The sequence below is a fragment of the Drosophila obscura genome, unplaced genomic scaffold (assembly GCF_018151105.1).
Source record: "Drosophila obscura isolate BZ-5 IFL unplaced genomic scaffold, ASM1815110v1 contig_208, whole genome shotgun sequence".
NCBI classification, from domain to species: domain Eukaryota; kingdom Metazoa; phylum Arthropoda; class Insecta; order Diptera; family Drosophilidae; genus Drosophila; species Drosophila obscura.
The window spans coordinates 1,520,265-1,536,881 of NW_024542799.1; the positions used below are offsets into that span (position 1 = coordinate 1,520,265).

At 43.6% G+C, this 16,617-nt stretch overlaps 1 protein-coding gene across 2 annotated transcripts in view; it reads left to right on the forward strand.

The window, feature by feature from the left end:
* The window catches only part of LOC111064900 (ecdysone-induced protein 75B, isoforms C/D), a 104,958-nt gene that overhangs the window by 11,892 nt on the left and 76,449 nt on the right, over positions 1-16,617 (forward strand). The window contains exon 1 of one of the 2 annotated variants that reach the window (XM_022352744.2): positions 11,089-11,185. The exons of the other annotated variant lie outside the window; for it this stretch is intronic. Within the exon in view, the coding sequence (XP_022208436.2) occupies positions 11,104-11,185 (82 nt within the window). The 5' untranslated portion in view covers positions 11,089-11,103. Of the gene's footprint in view, positions 1-11,088; positions 11,186-16,617 lie in introns of those variants that run through there. 2 annotated transcript variants of the gene reach the window in all.

Sequence of the window (16,617 nt, forward strand, 5' to 3'; positions counted from 1 at the left end):
TACTGTGTATTGATTTCCTACGAGTATGGTTTATTTATTCAAGCACACATTCCACTTGTTTATGTCTGAATATCTGATTACATGCACTTATCCGTAGCTCAGCTATAAGCATGAAATTTTCGTTTATTTTTAAAGGGCTCAAGGTACTTCCAGCCCGATTGCATATTCTGATATTTGGAATCCCATGTGTTTGGCCAGCTACCCATGTGTTTTCCCCATCAGTTAACATATTTAATCAATTGGCCAATTATTTCTCCCTCTTGCTCACCCCATAGATGGGGTCCATTACCCCTTCGTAGTGCCTCCTAACTGTTGGCTGTTGAAGGGTTCGTTTCGATAATTAAATTATAATCGATGTGATCTGTAGTTTATCGAAAATGTTAGTGCAATTTTATCATTAAGCAGGGAACTTGGTCCACACCGACACTTTTGTTTGCCTCCATAAACTTTCATTCAAGGTCCCTGATAACGAATGAGAGGGTAAAATAGAAGACAGAGAAGCGATAGAAAAGTAGGATAAGACTAGAAGGTACCCTGAGGATTTCTACATGGGAATTTACTTCTATTAAATATTATTTCTTTGAATGAAAAGAAAAACAGGTACGAGATAGAAATACCTAACGCTCTATTGTGGTAAATTCTGGAGGTACCCAAGATACCTTTTGGCCCTACAGCAGTACTGAGTATAATCAAATTACGTTGCCTGCTCTCCCACTCACAGCTCACTCTCTCGCTCTCCCCTCACCCATCTACATACATCTATCTCTCTCTCTCTCTCTCTTTGGCTGACAGACAGGCTGCTGTGTTGTGTCTGCTGTCTCTCCTTCTGCTGCTGCTGCTGTTGCTGCTTTTGCAGAAATTGACAAGTTCTTGTTCATGGTCAGGGTTATGCTGTGGGCTGTGGGCTTTGGGCTGTGGGCTGTGGGTGTTGTGTGGCTTGTGTGTGGACTGCAAGATGGCAATGAAATGTGCATGCGTTGACAGTTACAGCAACAAGAACAACACCATGCCAGGGATTGTATAATGGCACGCACAAGGCCAAGGATAAGGACAGACACACGCAGACGTGCCACTCTCCTCCCCTACTCCCCTGCCCCACTCTTTCTCTCGCTCTCTCTGTCTCTCTATTCTATGCCTTTCTCTCTGCTGAGTGGGTGTGTGCGATAAGAAAAATTCAATGTCAACTTATAATTGCCATTTATGCTTCAATTACCAACACTGGCTGTAATCAACATTGATTTTTCTACTCTCTCTCTCTCTCTCTCTCACTCTCTCTCCTAAGCTCTGTCCTGGCCTCCTGTTTCTGCCGCCTCTATATCTTTAGTGTGCCTTTTTTTTTCCTAGTTTTGGGCGCCCCCAAGTAGCCCAATTTTCACTTTCATTGTTTCTTTATGCCCTTTGACTTTCGGCGCTTGCATTGCCTTTTGTTTGGAGAGTTTGGAGCCTGCTTCTGTGGCTACAGAGATATGAGATCGAGGGAGCAGACCAGACCCTAAAGACCCGATTCTCCCATGGAAGAGCTCCACACTCCTCAGAGCCAGAGATGCTCTGCCAAATAAGGATCTATGTGTCATTTATTTTTCGTTTGCTTTTACTCTATTGTGAAATTCTCTTTGCTTAGGCCTTGGCTCACTTCCGTGCCTTTGGTAATTTTTGTTCCGCTGGCACATTGCCCACTGTGCTGCCAGAGTTGCCACCCCCTGGTTTCCTCGCTCAATCAAACAACAACCATCAATTCCGCTTTGACGTAGCGACCTCACCCCACCATATGAGTACTCTCATACATCCATATAAACATATGTATATAAATATAGATTTCCGTGTTCTTCTGATTCTTTTCGGCGACATTGAAATTATATTTGTATGCCCGAGCCCGAGCCTGAGCAAATTGAATGAATTCCCCCGAGATATATCGGTTAGCCGATTTCCGCATTACGTTTATAGTGGAACCTTGGGGGCCCGGTATATCCCATGTGAGCGGAAGAGAGATGAAAGGCTGTGCGGAAGATCCCGACTGTGTACAGGTGCACGAATGAATGCGAATACGAATACAAATCGAAACAGAATTATTGCAAACTGTTGCCAATTCGAATATTAAATATTGTGCGAACTGGAAACCGTTAGCAATTAAATAATATAAATATTATTATATATGTATAAACTACATGAATTTCGCCATTAAATGGCGCCCTTAAAGCAGTTATTAAACGAGTACTTTGTCGTATAGAAAATCGCATTTAAAATATGCCACACAACACAGACACAAACACACACACACACGATACAGATACAGATACAAACACATGTAAAAAATACAAAATATAATAATAAAAGTACACAGAATGGTGGTACAAATAGGCTGGGAGGGTTGGGGCGGATAGGGAGAGAAGCTAACCTTGCCCGAGGTCTTGTATAAGCGACTAAATGGGGGAACCTACGTAATGTGTGTCACTTGCTGCACACACACACACACACACACACACACCACACACACACAAACACAAACACTGATACAAGAGCGAGGCAGAGACAGAGACAGGGAGAGAGAGTGAGGGAGAGAGCGGCGGGCTAAAAAGTAAAATGAAAATAAATTGTGATGGTCAAGGTCGTTGGCATGTGCGCTTTGCGCAATAACAAAACAGAGGCAAAAGCAAAAGCAGATAGAGAGAGATAGAGAGAGAGAGGGAGCGAGTAAAGAGGGGAGTAGGTGGCAAAAGAAAGATGGCAAGAAATGCTGCAAAATCAACAGACACAAAACCCCAAAAGGAGACCCGACAGAATGTCTACAAATCAGAGCAGCCCAACCCAACCCAACCCAATCCTCCACCCCAACAAACTGACCCACATTTAAAGTATAATTAATCTCTACATCTCTTTCTTTCCCTCTCTCCCTCTCTCTCTTTTCCGTACAGGTATGTACTACTATTTGGGATGGGGAAGGGGGGCTTGTTGTGTGAGATGTGTCAGGAGAGGAGATCCAATTAACTGTAAGTCACCAGCGGTTGCCGGTTAATGCCACTCAAAGTCAATTAACGGGCAATTAAGCTGCGGCTTACCCCGCACCACACCAATTCAACTTAAAGCTCGGCCTTAGGCAAGGACACACGCGACACTCGTACAACGTCCTTCGCATTGTGTGTTTCCTCTTCCGCATTGGAGAGCAAAAGCTTTTGGCTGGGCGGGGGCGGGGGAATGTAAGGTTACTTCCGATCAAGGGCAGGGCAGTCCAATGTCGGATCCTTGAGCAAGGACCCTCTGTTGCACTCCGAAAACAGCTGTGTGTGCCTGTGGATGCAACTGTTGCGCCTCCGACACTGTAGGCGCCAACTTGTAGCTGCCCAGAAAAGCTCCTCCTCTCGCTCGCTCGCTCTCTCTCTCCCAATGCACTCTCTCTCCTCTCTGCTGTTCCTTTGGCTAGAGCTTTCGCCTATTGCACTGGCTGCACTTATTTGCAAGCTTTTGTTATCTGCAGCTTTTAGTTGCTGCTGCAACCAACCCACACAAAGGAAAAGTGCAAACTGCATTCGGAATCGCTTTTTTCTAATGCAACTGGGGGAAAACCTGTTTGGAAAGCTTTTCCATTTGCACTTGCGTTGCATTTGCTGCAATTTTTAAAGTGTGTGGCTGCCAGACGGCAGAGGGCGACACTTGCCCGCCTCTGCCTGATTTTTGGATTCTTTGAGACTACCAAAAACTTTTACGATGCTAAAACTTATTTCTGATGAAGGTGAATGCTGATTTGTTTTGAATTTCTATTATTATTATTCTTTTTATTATTAATTATTTTTGTATTATTAATCTGCTATTTTCTATGATTTACTAATGCCACAATTATCCCAAATAAACTCCCTCCCATATCCTGTTTTGGTCTCTCCCATTGTAAAATTTTATAAGCCCCAAAACAAACAACAACAAAAAAATAAAAAAATACTTTCAGGGGCTGAAACGACCTTAACCTTGAGGCAAAAATATATCCATTAATTTTGGATGTTTATTTGCCGTCGTCTCTTACTGTTTGTTGGGGAATTTAATTAAGCGTTGCCACCAAACAAAATACAAAATACAAAAACAAAACAAAAACAAAAAACAGAAATATTTGAAATATTTCTCATGAACTTTTTTTGTTTTCCTTTCGGGCCCATAATGTTTCCCTACAGCCATTAGGTTTGGTTTTCCTATGGGCAGGGCATGGGCAAGGGGGCTCTGTGGGCCACAGAATTGATTGCTTTCACCCCCCACGCCAGTAAAGGAGAGAAAAGGAGACCAGGAGAGAGGCCCATAAATTTCGCACATAACCTCACACGCATTAGCACTTTGTCAATGTGCCCAGCCTGTTGTGTTGTGTTGTCCTTGTCGCACGCATTCTCCTCTATCCGCCTCTCTATCACTCTCTCTCTCTCTCTTTCTTTTGTGTGTGTGTGTGTGTGTGTGCGTTTTGTCGCCTTTTCCTTTTCGCCGCCCTGTGTGGCATGTGTCGAATTTCGTTGTTGGCCTTGACTTTTAGTAACCTTTTCTGTTCGGTTAATTCTAGTGTTATTAATGGAGCAATTCACCGAAATTGCTGCGCGGCCTGGCCTGCCCTCTCACTCACTCTCTCTCTCTCTCTCTTGAGTACTGTCTCTGTCTTTCCTTGTTGATTTCCTTTTTTTTTCATGGGTTAATTGAATTTGTTTTTTTGTTCGGCTATTGACAAGTCTTAAAGTTGTACAGGTGTTTCGGGGAAGGTTGAGAATGATGATTACTGATGAAAGAGAAGCATTACCGACTGTCAGGATTTACAACTTTTGTTGGGTCTGCCCACGTGGAAAAGTTGTTCCTGTAATGTTGCTCCCACCCCACCCCTAACCACGTAGTACGACTTCTATTCCTCTCTTCCTCCTTGTGGCTTGCTTCTTCTTCTGCACACAAATGTTCTCGCCCCCGTAAATCCGTAAAAGCAAATTCATGGTCAATGTGTCAAACCCCCTCAAGAGCAGTCAAAGCGCTCCATAAGCTGCTTGGTATATACATATGTATGACAGGGACTGACAGGGGGTGGCTACCCCATTATGACTCCCACTCGCTCTCCCAACTACTGTTCAGCCCCAAGTCCCACCCTGTTGTGCTAGGCCTAGGCAAAGCATCCTCACTCTCTCTCTCTCTCCCACTCTCCCCTCTAAGCCATCTCTGGGCTAGAGCTAAAAATAAACCCATGCTACTCCCACCTCTGTCGCCACCCCACCGCATGCCATTCCCTTTCTTTCGGTTTTGTTGTTGCCTACTTTCTGGCGTTCGCTCTCTTTCTCTCCCCACGCCTTTTTTTCGACCCTTTCTGGTCTTCAACTTGGCACTAGGATGTACTTCTGTTGGAGAGCGAGAGAGGGTCCCCCTCTCTTTATGTTGCAAAAAAAATAACGCAGCAAATGGGAATGGTGGGGATGGTGCACGATTATTGATTCATACATACCTGCCGCAGGAAGCAGCACAGCAGCACGAATGTTCGCAAGTAGGCGCTGCCCCGAGTTTCCTGAAATATGTGAGTCCTCCAGGGGATACACTCAATTGTTCTCCTTCTTGGAAAATAGATTCTGGGCTCCCCTGTCCTGTCCGGTCCTGTCCGGTCCTGTCCTGCACATGACTTTCCCTTCGGCTTTTAAAGCCTTCTTCTCTCTCTCTCTCTGCTCCCATCTATCACTTCTATCTTCTATTTCTGCTAAGTATCTTTTTCTACATTATCATCCCTGTTTTATGCGTGACCCATTGACCTATCTGTATACGAGCTTTCGGCGACCTACTGCCCCCTGCGGTCCAATGCCGACAGCATCACCTGTTTTTTCCTCCTACAAAAATCCACCCCTAAATGTCAGCTACCTTCCCTCTCTATCTCTCTCTCCCTCTCTCTCTCTGTCTCTCTCCTAGCCCTCCTCTGTTGGCATCTTCCAGGACAATAAACATTTCGTATTCCGCATATGTTTTAGCTTATTAAAAACCTTCTTCCATCCGCAAACTCAGCTCCTTAGCTCCCCATTCCCCCACACCCACCCTGGGCTGTGTGCCACCCATGTGTTTATTAACCTTTTGTGGGTGGGTATTAGTATTTGTAAAGCGTTGCGTTTGTTTTGCGCCTCCGATTCGATGCCTCCACACACGCACAACACATGGCATGGTATTCCTCCTCCATCTCCACCTCCAAGTAATGCGCATTTCCAAAATGAAAGCAAAAGGAATGCTCAAAATAAAGTAAATTTTCGAACAAAACGCCAATCCATCTTCGCGTGTGTGGGGGGGTTTCAGCGTGTGTGTGTGTGTGTGCGTGTGTGTGGGGTGTGTGTGTATGTTTGCGGACTGCCTCAATACTTCCTCGTAAGCTTTTCCGCATAATTTTCTTCGCTTCCTGGCCGCGAGTCATTACTTTCCCACTTAACAGCAACAACAAATGTCGCACGCGCCACTCAAATCGACCAAAAATAAAGAGGAACTGCTGATTAAATATACGCGTACGAACACCTAATGCGATGACAGTGGGGCTCTATACATACACACAGACACATACATACACACAATAAACCAAAATACATACCAAAATATAACCACAACCATATGTATGTACGTTCGTTTGCTACATTCAAACAGACAGCTGTGGACAAGTGAATAGTTCTCAAATTATGTTTCTTTATTACTGATTGTGGCACCATTTTGGTTTCAATCATTTATCACATAAGGCTTAGTGCTTTGAGGCCCCCCGGTGGTGCCCAATTTGTATACAAAAATATCACGAGAAGAAATTCTAGCTGCCATTTAAATGTGTTTCTTTTTCCTTTGCGACTGCTATTCTGTTGGCCGCAACTGTTGCATGTACGGGTTGCAAAGAAAAGTAACGAAAGCTAAACAGAAGCGAAGCGAAGCATTCCCGAGCGACCGAACGAAGAACCAACCGCAGTCGGCGTCGCAATAGCTGAGCGAGAAAATAGGTGAACGACCGTCGATAATGCGCGACCTTCAAAATAATCTGGGCCAAGTGCTGTCCCAGTGTGCGTTTGTGTGGCGGGGTCTCTGGGTCTATGGGTCTCGCTGTGTATTTTGTGTGTGTGTGTGTGTGTGTGTGTGTGTGTGTGTGTGTGTGAGCACGCACTCTCTCCCACCCGTACGCCCCACTCTCTCCCTACAGAAGGTGACAGGCAGCAGCCCAACCCAACACACGCCCGACTGAGAGTGCGAGAGCGAGTGGCGTAGCACTCACTCTCTCTCTCTCTCTCTCTGACTGCGGTTTGGTTTCTCGCTTTGTTGTCTGCTGATTGGGGAATACAGATGATATTTACGGATTTTATTATGCGCGTATTATATTATATTATATTTTATTTTATTTATGCCGCTTCCTAACACAACTTTTGCAATGAATATTCGCTTTGGCCTGCCTGGCACTTTCATGCTGCCATATTTATAATGTGATAGAATTTCCAATTGAAAATGCACAAAACATCTCAAGGGAATTGCTGTGAGTGCCTCAAGTTCCATTCTTTTGAAAATAAAGAAAACGCGTTGGCTTGTACCATTTTAAATATGCTTCAAATATCATTTGAGCTTCGAATTAAATATTACTGAATCTTCAATTAAATTTAGCAGAGAACGCTCTCCTGTTTTTCTCTTCTCTTCTCACATATCTCTGTTTATAGCTTTTGAAAGCTTACAATTCTCAAAAGCGCCGCTTGAGGTTCGTTCTACGAGAGAAAGCTTTTCACTCCTGTTTGAAGGGCCAAAGTCGTTGCACTCTATCCAGGACAATGACATGGCACACATACAGGGCCCCAGCACACACACACACAAACACACACAATATGCCATTTCGGCATTCGCTTTCATTATTATATTTTTGGGCATTAATTAAGAAAATATCAAAAATAAATTTTGCTTGTTGGCTCTCATTTGTTCCTTCAAATTTCCCTGCTGCAGTGGGTGAAGGGCGGCTAGGGGTATGGGTGGGTAGGTTGCTTTTAAGTTGCTTTGGAGGCGAGCACAGTTCATGTCCTTGGTCGATTTTCCGCCCAGAGTTGAATAGACATTGAAGGTTATGATGTGTGCGCTCTGCTCTCCGGATTTGTGTCAGCGAATAAAACGTTTTAAGTGCGGGTTGGTGGGGGGGATCCACCATTTGGATTCATAGAAATTAATAATTCAGAAATGTGTTGTAAATCTCTTATAGAAACAGCTTCCTGCTTTTATCCAAATTATGCTTATCCATCTACTAAATATTCTCTCAAAATGTTTCTCAAAAACCAAATTTCCTTTGCAATTTCTGCTCGAATATTTTCCAGAATTATTTCATTTAAAATTCTCTGCCTAGAATCGCCCAAAATTCTTTCCTTTATAGAGGACTACTTAGTCATAGTCGCCATGTCATCCTGTGACTGCGAGTGCAACCTTCCTGCGTATTCTCTGTGTATTTCTCCATTAAGTGATCCAGCAGCACTCTCGCAGCTCTCGCAAAGAGCTCTCAACGGTGTTGGGGGGCGCCTAATCGAATCAACAGAGAATTGCTTGTGGGTTAAGTGCTTTTCATTTTCACACCGTTTGGCGCCTAACACGTTTAATGGAGCACCACCGCCGCCAGAGCCGCCAACAGAGGGGGGGGGCCCAACCCACACCCAGAACCGGAGTGCAGCTTGGACGACTGACCCTGAACCCGTGCAACGACACAGAAACTCTTGCCTGCCGCGCGCGATGCTGGCTGGCGATTGTGCAACATGCGCGCCGCAAGCTTGGCAGTCAAATTGAGGGCAGACCCAGAGGCAGCAGCAGCACCCCGAGTGGGCGGAGATAACCCACGCGGCACCCTTGTTCCCCTTCTCCACACCGTGGGGAGGTGTGGGGGATTTGCAGCAATGAAAAGTTCAAATGCGTTCGCTGACATTTTTGCCACACAGCGCCAGAGCTCAATGTCGCTTGACAGCGTAGGGACGGGGCAAGAGCAGGGAGCGGGGAGCCAGGACAATCCCTATGTAGCTCAAGGATCCCCCCTGAGTGTATACTCGATGCAGCAGCCACAGACGTAGACTTATCTAACCGAAACATTGACTTTTGTGTGCTGCCTTCGTGGCTTTTGCTGCTGCTGCTGCTGCTGTTGGGGTGTTGCTGTTGCCACAGGATTTCCTAGAGATATTCTTGCGACACATTGCTGCCATAATGGCTGCAATTGCAGGTTGCCATTAATACGATTCGCATGGATTTTCTAGGTGTTTGCTGTAAGAGATATCCCAGAGATGTTGCTTTGCTGCTCTCCTCTCCTCTCCGGTTTCCTTTTGCTTCTGCCTTCACGGCACTCGATTCGTCAGCATGCGGCGCGCGGCCTTGAATAATATTCCTCTGTCATTGGCATTTTTACAGTTCATTTAACTCTCGCTCTCTCAGCGGCAGGACAACGGCAAAGCTGCGCTGCTGCTTCTGTGTGCCGTGCCGCTCTGTTGCCAACCGGACCGTGTCATGTCCCACCACTCCACCCCTTCGAGGCCAGCAGGCAATCAGACGCTGAATGAGGAGGTTCTTCGCTGCGGCCAAAAGAGAGCTTTGCTTTGGGTTTATTTTAGAACCTGATAGTTTCCCATTTGGCTAAATGTTTGTCCTCCAACCTAAGCCAAACACAAAACATTTCGTCTGGGGCCCATAGCCGAGACGATAGCCATTTGGGATGGAGTTAAGGCTGAATTGCCTGAGACGAATCTAATAAAAGTTTCACATATACTGATGTATTTTCTATGGAAATTTCGAAATGGTTTGAGGAGACTCTCGGCAGCATTTCATTAAGAATTGATTGGCTCAGTACTTAGTACATATGTATGTATGTATATTACATGTGCATTAATCAATATTTTAGGGATAAATACTAAAAATACTAGAGTGTAAATAGAAAGTGGTAATATATTTTAGAAGTAAATTTTTCAAGTTAAATATATTAATTAAATATTAATATTCATAGAATTCTGATTTTGGCCTTAATTGCTGTTCTCTTTAGTTCCATTTACCATTAAAACTTCTTCGGAATTGTTTTAACTTTCAAGCCAAAAAAAAACAATCAAAAACTTGTTTCAAATCAACGCGCCATAATCGTGCTATCCCTCTCTTGCCTACAATATCAGATGAAAGCTCTGCTCAACTGCTTGCAAGCTTTTGCCAAGCAGTTCGGCCGTTTAGCAAGCGCCGCCACATGGTACCCAAACCGGCGCGCTGCAGCAGCAACAAAAAACACTGACGAGGGGGGCGAAAGTAAGCAGAGCAGCAGAGCAGAGCAGCTGATAGAATAGTTGTTGCTGCTGCTGCTGCTGGTGTGTGGTTGTTGTTTTGTGTTGTTGTAGCGGTTTGTTCTGCCTCTGCCTCGCCTCTGCATTCGGCTTTGGCCGCTTGGCGCTTTGGCGCCTGTTGTTTTGCTTATTATTCTGCGTTCTCCACTCGCTGCGCGTGTTCGTGCCTTTCCAAGAGACTTTTGCTTTGGCGCTCAAAAACGACAACAAAATTTTGGTGCAAAATTTCGAAATTAAATCAAAAGTATTTTTTGTTTGAGAACTCCCCCATAACCAAGTGTCATAAAGAGAGCGGAGCGAGCGAGCGAGAGATATAGAGAGAGAGAAAAGTCTTGAAATCTGTGAATAAGCGGTGCATAATGTTTCATCAAATTGTGGCATACATCAGATGAAAATGCATAAAGACCTGTCCAAAAATAAAACACGCAAAAAATTCTCCAACATCTTGTGATATTTCCTGTGCACAATCGAAAGAACAAACAAAACAAAAACAAAAAGTTAGCCCAAAGTTGAATGCAAAAATCTATTGAAATTACTGGAATCTTACGGGTATCTAAACTAAAGACTATAGACTATATAATACTAGTTAGCTAAACAATTCTCACAAAAGGTGCCATACTAAGGAGAGAGAGACAGAGAGAGAGAGAGAGAGATACATAGAACATTGCCTTTACTCGTACAAATTAGAGAAATCGTGTGAAACAAATTTATAGATCAATCAAGCAATCAATCAAATTCCAAATACAATCTAAAACGTAATTAGCAAATCCCGAATCCAAGTCGATTCAATTATCCTACCCAACACTCCAAACGGTAGTAATCAGGAGGCACCATGACGGTGGGCAGTCGAGAGGATCTGTTCCAGGCCAAGCATATCGATGATACGGAACGTCTGATTGGACGTGTTCTAGCTGGTGAGTGTGATTCACAGACACGGACCATACAAATATCTAGTATTTGAAGATCGCGCAAATGGTATTGCAAATTGAATGGGTATGGAAATTCAGTGTGTGTGTCCCCCCCTCATCGATTTGAGTGGGTTCATGGGTTCAGTCGATTGTTTACATTGCAAATTGGGTTACTGTTCGATGTACTGTGAATTTAGAAACTTAAACTTGAGCCACTAATTGATCATAACCACAAAAGAGGCTAGAGCCTATTAAATTCCCCCAGGGCATATTCATAATTAATTATTATTGAATAATTCAATCAGCATTAATTAATCTCATTTAAGGTCTCTTTCTCTCAAGTAAAAGGATATCAAATTAATGGTTAAACCTCTGTGGGTAGGATAATATCCCTTTCCAATTTGGATTCCCATTGCTGGTATCTACACCTGTAGTTAACCCTCCATCTATGCCATTAGCACTTGCCCCTGTTTTCGGGCCCACCTACACGCCTACTCGCCCACGTCGTGTTTTTATCTTTGGCGAAAACAACACCGAATTTCACTTTCTATCTTTCTAATGGGGGTGGCAGTGGCGGCGGCTCCTCCATGTATTATATATTTTTGGCGCTTCCTCGGCGGTCGTTGAACCCATTAACCCAAATTGTTCCTTTTGTGCAAAAACAATGAGCACACGCAACAAGCTATACAGAGAGAGAGGGAGAGAGAAAAAGAGAGACAGATAGAGAAAGAGCCTACGTCATGGCGACAGAAATTTTTGTATTCACTTGTGACTATTTTATGGGTATTTGCTGGGTATGGTTATCCTTAATAATTCATCGCAAAATCCATGCAAATAAAAAAAAGTCTTTGAATAGAAATTATGATTAATTTTTGCAGCATAATCAAATTACAAAATTTATAAATGACAAAACCAAATGCGTGTTTGAGAGCGAAAGAGCAGAGCAGAGGCAGAGGAGAGTCAGAGCTTCGAAAGAATCCCAAGCACTGGCTAAACCAGGCAGCAGTTGCTTTGCTTGGGTTTCTCTAGTTAATCAACACCGAACCAAGTGCTGCTGCTTCGTTTAGCCAGTACAGTAGCTCAAGCGAGAGAAGAGAGCGGAGCGCCGCCAATAAAGAGAGCAAAGCTGAGCGAAACGAAACGAAACGAACGCAACGACCAAACGAAAGTAAAAGCACGAACGACAACCGCCGAACGACTACAACGACGGCGACGACGATATCAGCAAATGTTTCTGCTGTAAAATCTAGGCCAGGGACGCTGCGGTCGTTGAACTTGGCAAATGTACGGGACCCAAGCTAGCGACTTATAGGCGAACATTTGAGAGGAAGACAGAGAGAGAGAGAGAGAGAGCGAGAGAGGGAGAGTGCAGAAGAATTTCGCTTTCAATTGATGGAATTAATAGATCTAGGAATTAACAGTTAACTGCTGCTTGGGAATGACTTGGCTTGGGATGTTGTAACTGTTGCATCCATCGACTGATTCTGTTCTGCCCATGGACACACACACACACACACACACACACACATAATCACATACACGTGCCATCGTGCCATGTATTTAGGGCATTTGTTGACATTTTGTGGCATTTATTTTGTTGTCTCTCGGAGATTTATGGCCTGACGACGATATTGTCTGTAGTTTATTTTTTGCACTTTTGGCTATGGCTTTTTTTGTTATGTGGATAAATGGGTGCCATCTACAATGCACACACACAGACACATCAAATGCTAACATAACTTATTCTTCCCCCAGCCTGATGGCATGAACAAATTGTTTTATTAACTATAAAACATAGAAAAAATAATTTAAATTAAAGTCCAGATGCGGGTATATACAAAAACAGAGCATAAAATACACTCAATCAGTCGAACTTAAGCTTTAACTATCTAAATCGATATCATGATGAATCGTTTTCATATGCAAAGCGCTTGAAAATTCATAGAATTCAGTGAATGATCTAAATTGTTTATGATTTTAATGCTTATGCTACATTTATCTAGTGTACATGAGTACATATCATATTCGGGGATAACTAGCTAACATTTTTAATAGCTGATTGTGGTAAAGCTTGCTCCATTTTATTATTTTTCTGCAATAAGATTTCCGATGTGTTTTTTGGCACAGCGCTAGCGGGGTTTTTCCTGCATTGCAAAATATTTTATATGTACTTACATTTGTGCTGAATTTCTACTGAATTTCTGCCTGTAATAAAAACGTCACAGACATCGTCCTAAAAATACAAGAAATACTTAATGTAAATAATAATACCAATCATTTGTATGTATAATTTATAAGGAAATGTATTTTATAGTTTTTTAGTTATCATTTTATTTTTTTATTTGGATTTTATTCAGTTCTAAGTTTTTTGAGTGCTCCGATTAGATAAGGCAAAGCCGACCGACAGTGACGGCAGTATGAAAGACCCCAATAAGCTGCGTAGTTGATACGCCGCCCCTCTTCCACTTCCCTACTATCATTTGAACTACTTCAAACTGTCGAAAAGTTGAGAGACAGAGACAGAGAGAGAGAGAGAGTGGGAGAGTGGGAGAGATCTACTCGTATATTCATTCTGCTTTAACCTCTGACCTGCCCTGTCCTGTCCTGTGCACAATTAGGTAAAGGAAGGCAGGCCCAGAGCTGAGCTTTCCCACCCCCAGGCCAGGTTCGGTTCTCTCTCTCCTACTCTCATATCTCTCTCTCTGCCACGCTTATCGCTAAGCACTCTCTCTCTCTGGCACCTCCTACCTCCCTCCCTCCCTCGTGTGGGTTCTAGGCATATTGTGGCTTTGGCCTTGGAATCGCTGTGGCGTTCATTGACCTGCCTGCCGCTCCTCACAGCCAGCTCGGGTTTGTTTTTTCATTGCTGCTGCCTGCCTGCCTGCCGCCTGCCCCCCCATTCGTATCTGTAGCTCTGTTTGTGTGTGTGTGTGTGTTTATTTCTATTATCGCGATAGTCGTCGATGTACGCGGGCGATATGATGCCCAGCCAGCCGCCACATATGACCTAATAAAAGTTTTGTGCTGTTTTGCTTGTTTGTTTTTTTTTTTTTGCTTGGCAGCTTTGCCAACATTTGCGTACACTGGAGGGAAGGGAGCAGGAGATTGGGAGCTTAGTCAAGGGGTTCCTATGAATCAACCATCCACTGCCATAACTACAGATATTCCCTTCCACCGCACTCTCAACTGCAGCGCAGGCATTTGCCACATTTGCAGCTGACAGGATAAAGAGATAGCGAGAGAGCACTGCCATATTACTCATTCGCAGTGTTGCAGCCACAGAGAGAGAGAGAGGCAGAGAGGCAGAGAGAAGTGCAGTTTTCTATGGCAAATGCATCATCATTTGCTTTTCGTTCTCTTCGGTTTTTTTTGGGCCAATGTACGACCTTCAATTTGGCCCGACACTGGCGCCCAATGGAGGGGTTCGGTGCCCATTCGCCTGCCGCAGCATCGGACGCCGTTTCACCTTGAGGCGCTCCTGTCAGCGCACAGTTGGACGGGCGTGGGGAGGGCTTCTGTATTGTGTGGCATGCCCCTGAATCACAATTTGCTGAAATGTTTTTTTCTCTTTCTGTGTATGCCAGACCAGATTGTGAGTGGTTCTTGGCCTGCTGGGGAAAAACGAAGGCTAAAATGGTTGCCTATGGATTTAACAATCAAATCAAATTATTGCAGATGAAAGACTTTAAATGTTAGAATCTGTACATACATATGTACGTATGTGTATGTATGTATTCCAATAGCTGATCAAAAACATTTTCTTTTTTATTTTCGTTTCAGGTAAGTCAATTGCAATCGATGATCAATCACGTCTGTAATCCCTCCGATCCCTCCATGTAAGTCAAAGTCAATTAGCTCTCAAGCACACCCCCCCACCCCCAACGACTCTCAATTGATTGTTGAATGTCATTAAAGGTTTTTCACCTGCCTCAGAGCCGCATTTTCAGCCTTGCCACAGCTACAAAACTAAGTCAAATAACTCATAAAAATAAATCTGAGTGTGTGTGTGTGTACAGCCTATACAGTGATACATACATACATATCTCTTCATATGTATATAGATATCTGGCTATAGTGAGACTTGACGAGAGCTGAGTGGGTCCCACACGATTTGCATTTTGCATTTGAATTGTGCAGTCAGCGAGAGAGCGAAGAGCGGAGAGCGCTACATTTTCTGTGCAATAAATAGCATAATTTTGGTTTAATGCAATTTTTTTTTCATTATTCGTTTGCTTTTGGCATACCCTTTAAGGGGTACAAAGCAGGAGGGTTACTTCTTCAATTTAATTACTGAAAATAATTCCAATAGAAATATTTACTACACCAAAAGCTGCTCCAAACATTTGCTCATCTTCCAAGTGAACAAAACTATAACTAAAATATATCTGTAACTATTTCTATAGCTGAATCACAAGTAGTATCTAATAGTCGCAATCGTCCACTAAGGTGCTCTTCCATATGCATTTGTTAAGCGAAACTGAACTCGGGCGAGAGTTGAATGCACGGGCAGCATTGTAAAGCAATAGCCTCGATCTAAATTTACACATAGATACAAGCCACACACAAACACAGCACACATACCCACAAATGCACATGCACCAGCAGCTGCAGCTGCAGCTAAATATTTTGTCATAGCTTCGTCTGTGTGGCTGAACTTGCACTCAATTTGTGTGGTGCCAGACACAGACCGATAGAGAGACAGACAGACAGACGCGCACACACATCGTAGCATGCAGCATGGGGCAAAAGCTTTCTTGGCGTCGCAGAGCTTTCGGATTGACGACTATGGCGAACGGAAATGACAGTTTTTGTTTACCAGAGAGAGAGAGAGAGAGTAAAAGCTGCAGCTACCTGTACCCTTCCCTCGATCTCTTCTCTCTTTGGCAAACCAAGACATTGGGGACATTGGTGTATCAATTAGGAATATCACCAGAGTTAACCCCAAAATGAAGCTTCAAGATCGTTTTTTGTTAAATATTTTTGTTTTTATTAGAAAAGCTTTTTTCTGGAAGTCTTTGGACTGAAAGGACAATGCCTATGACATCATAGTGCCAAGTTCTTAAGTTTCGTTTTCTATATCAAATAGTAGCTAAGGTTTTGGTATCGAATGGGGCCCAGAAGAGAGAACTCAGACCCCCAAGAGAATAAATCGAAAAAATATAATAGCCATAGAAAAAGACAAACCTAGAACTCCGTGAGCAAGCCGCACTTCAACCCAAAATAAAGACCATGATGATAAAGTTCAAGGAAGGACTCAGTTTCCCCTCCTAAAACCATTGCCATTACCTGGGGGTAATGATTGGGATCACCTCAGACAATCAGCTAAATGCAATTCCGTTAGTTCCCAATATTCAAAGAACTTCTTGCTTCAATACAAAAAAGAAACCCCGTGCACACACCCACTGCCACCCACCCACCGTCTCTCAGTGACTTTCAGA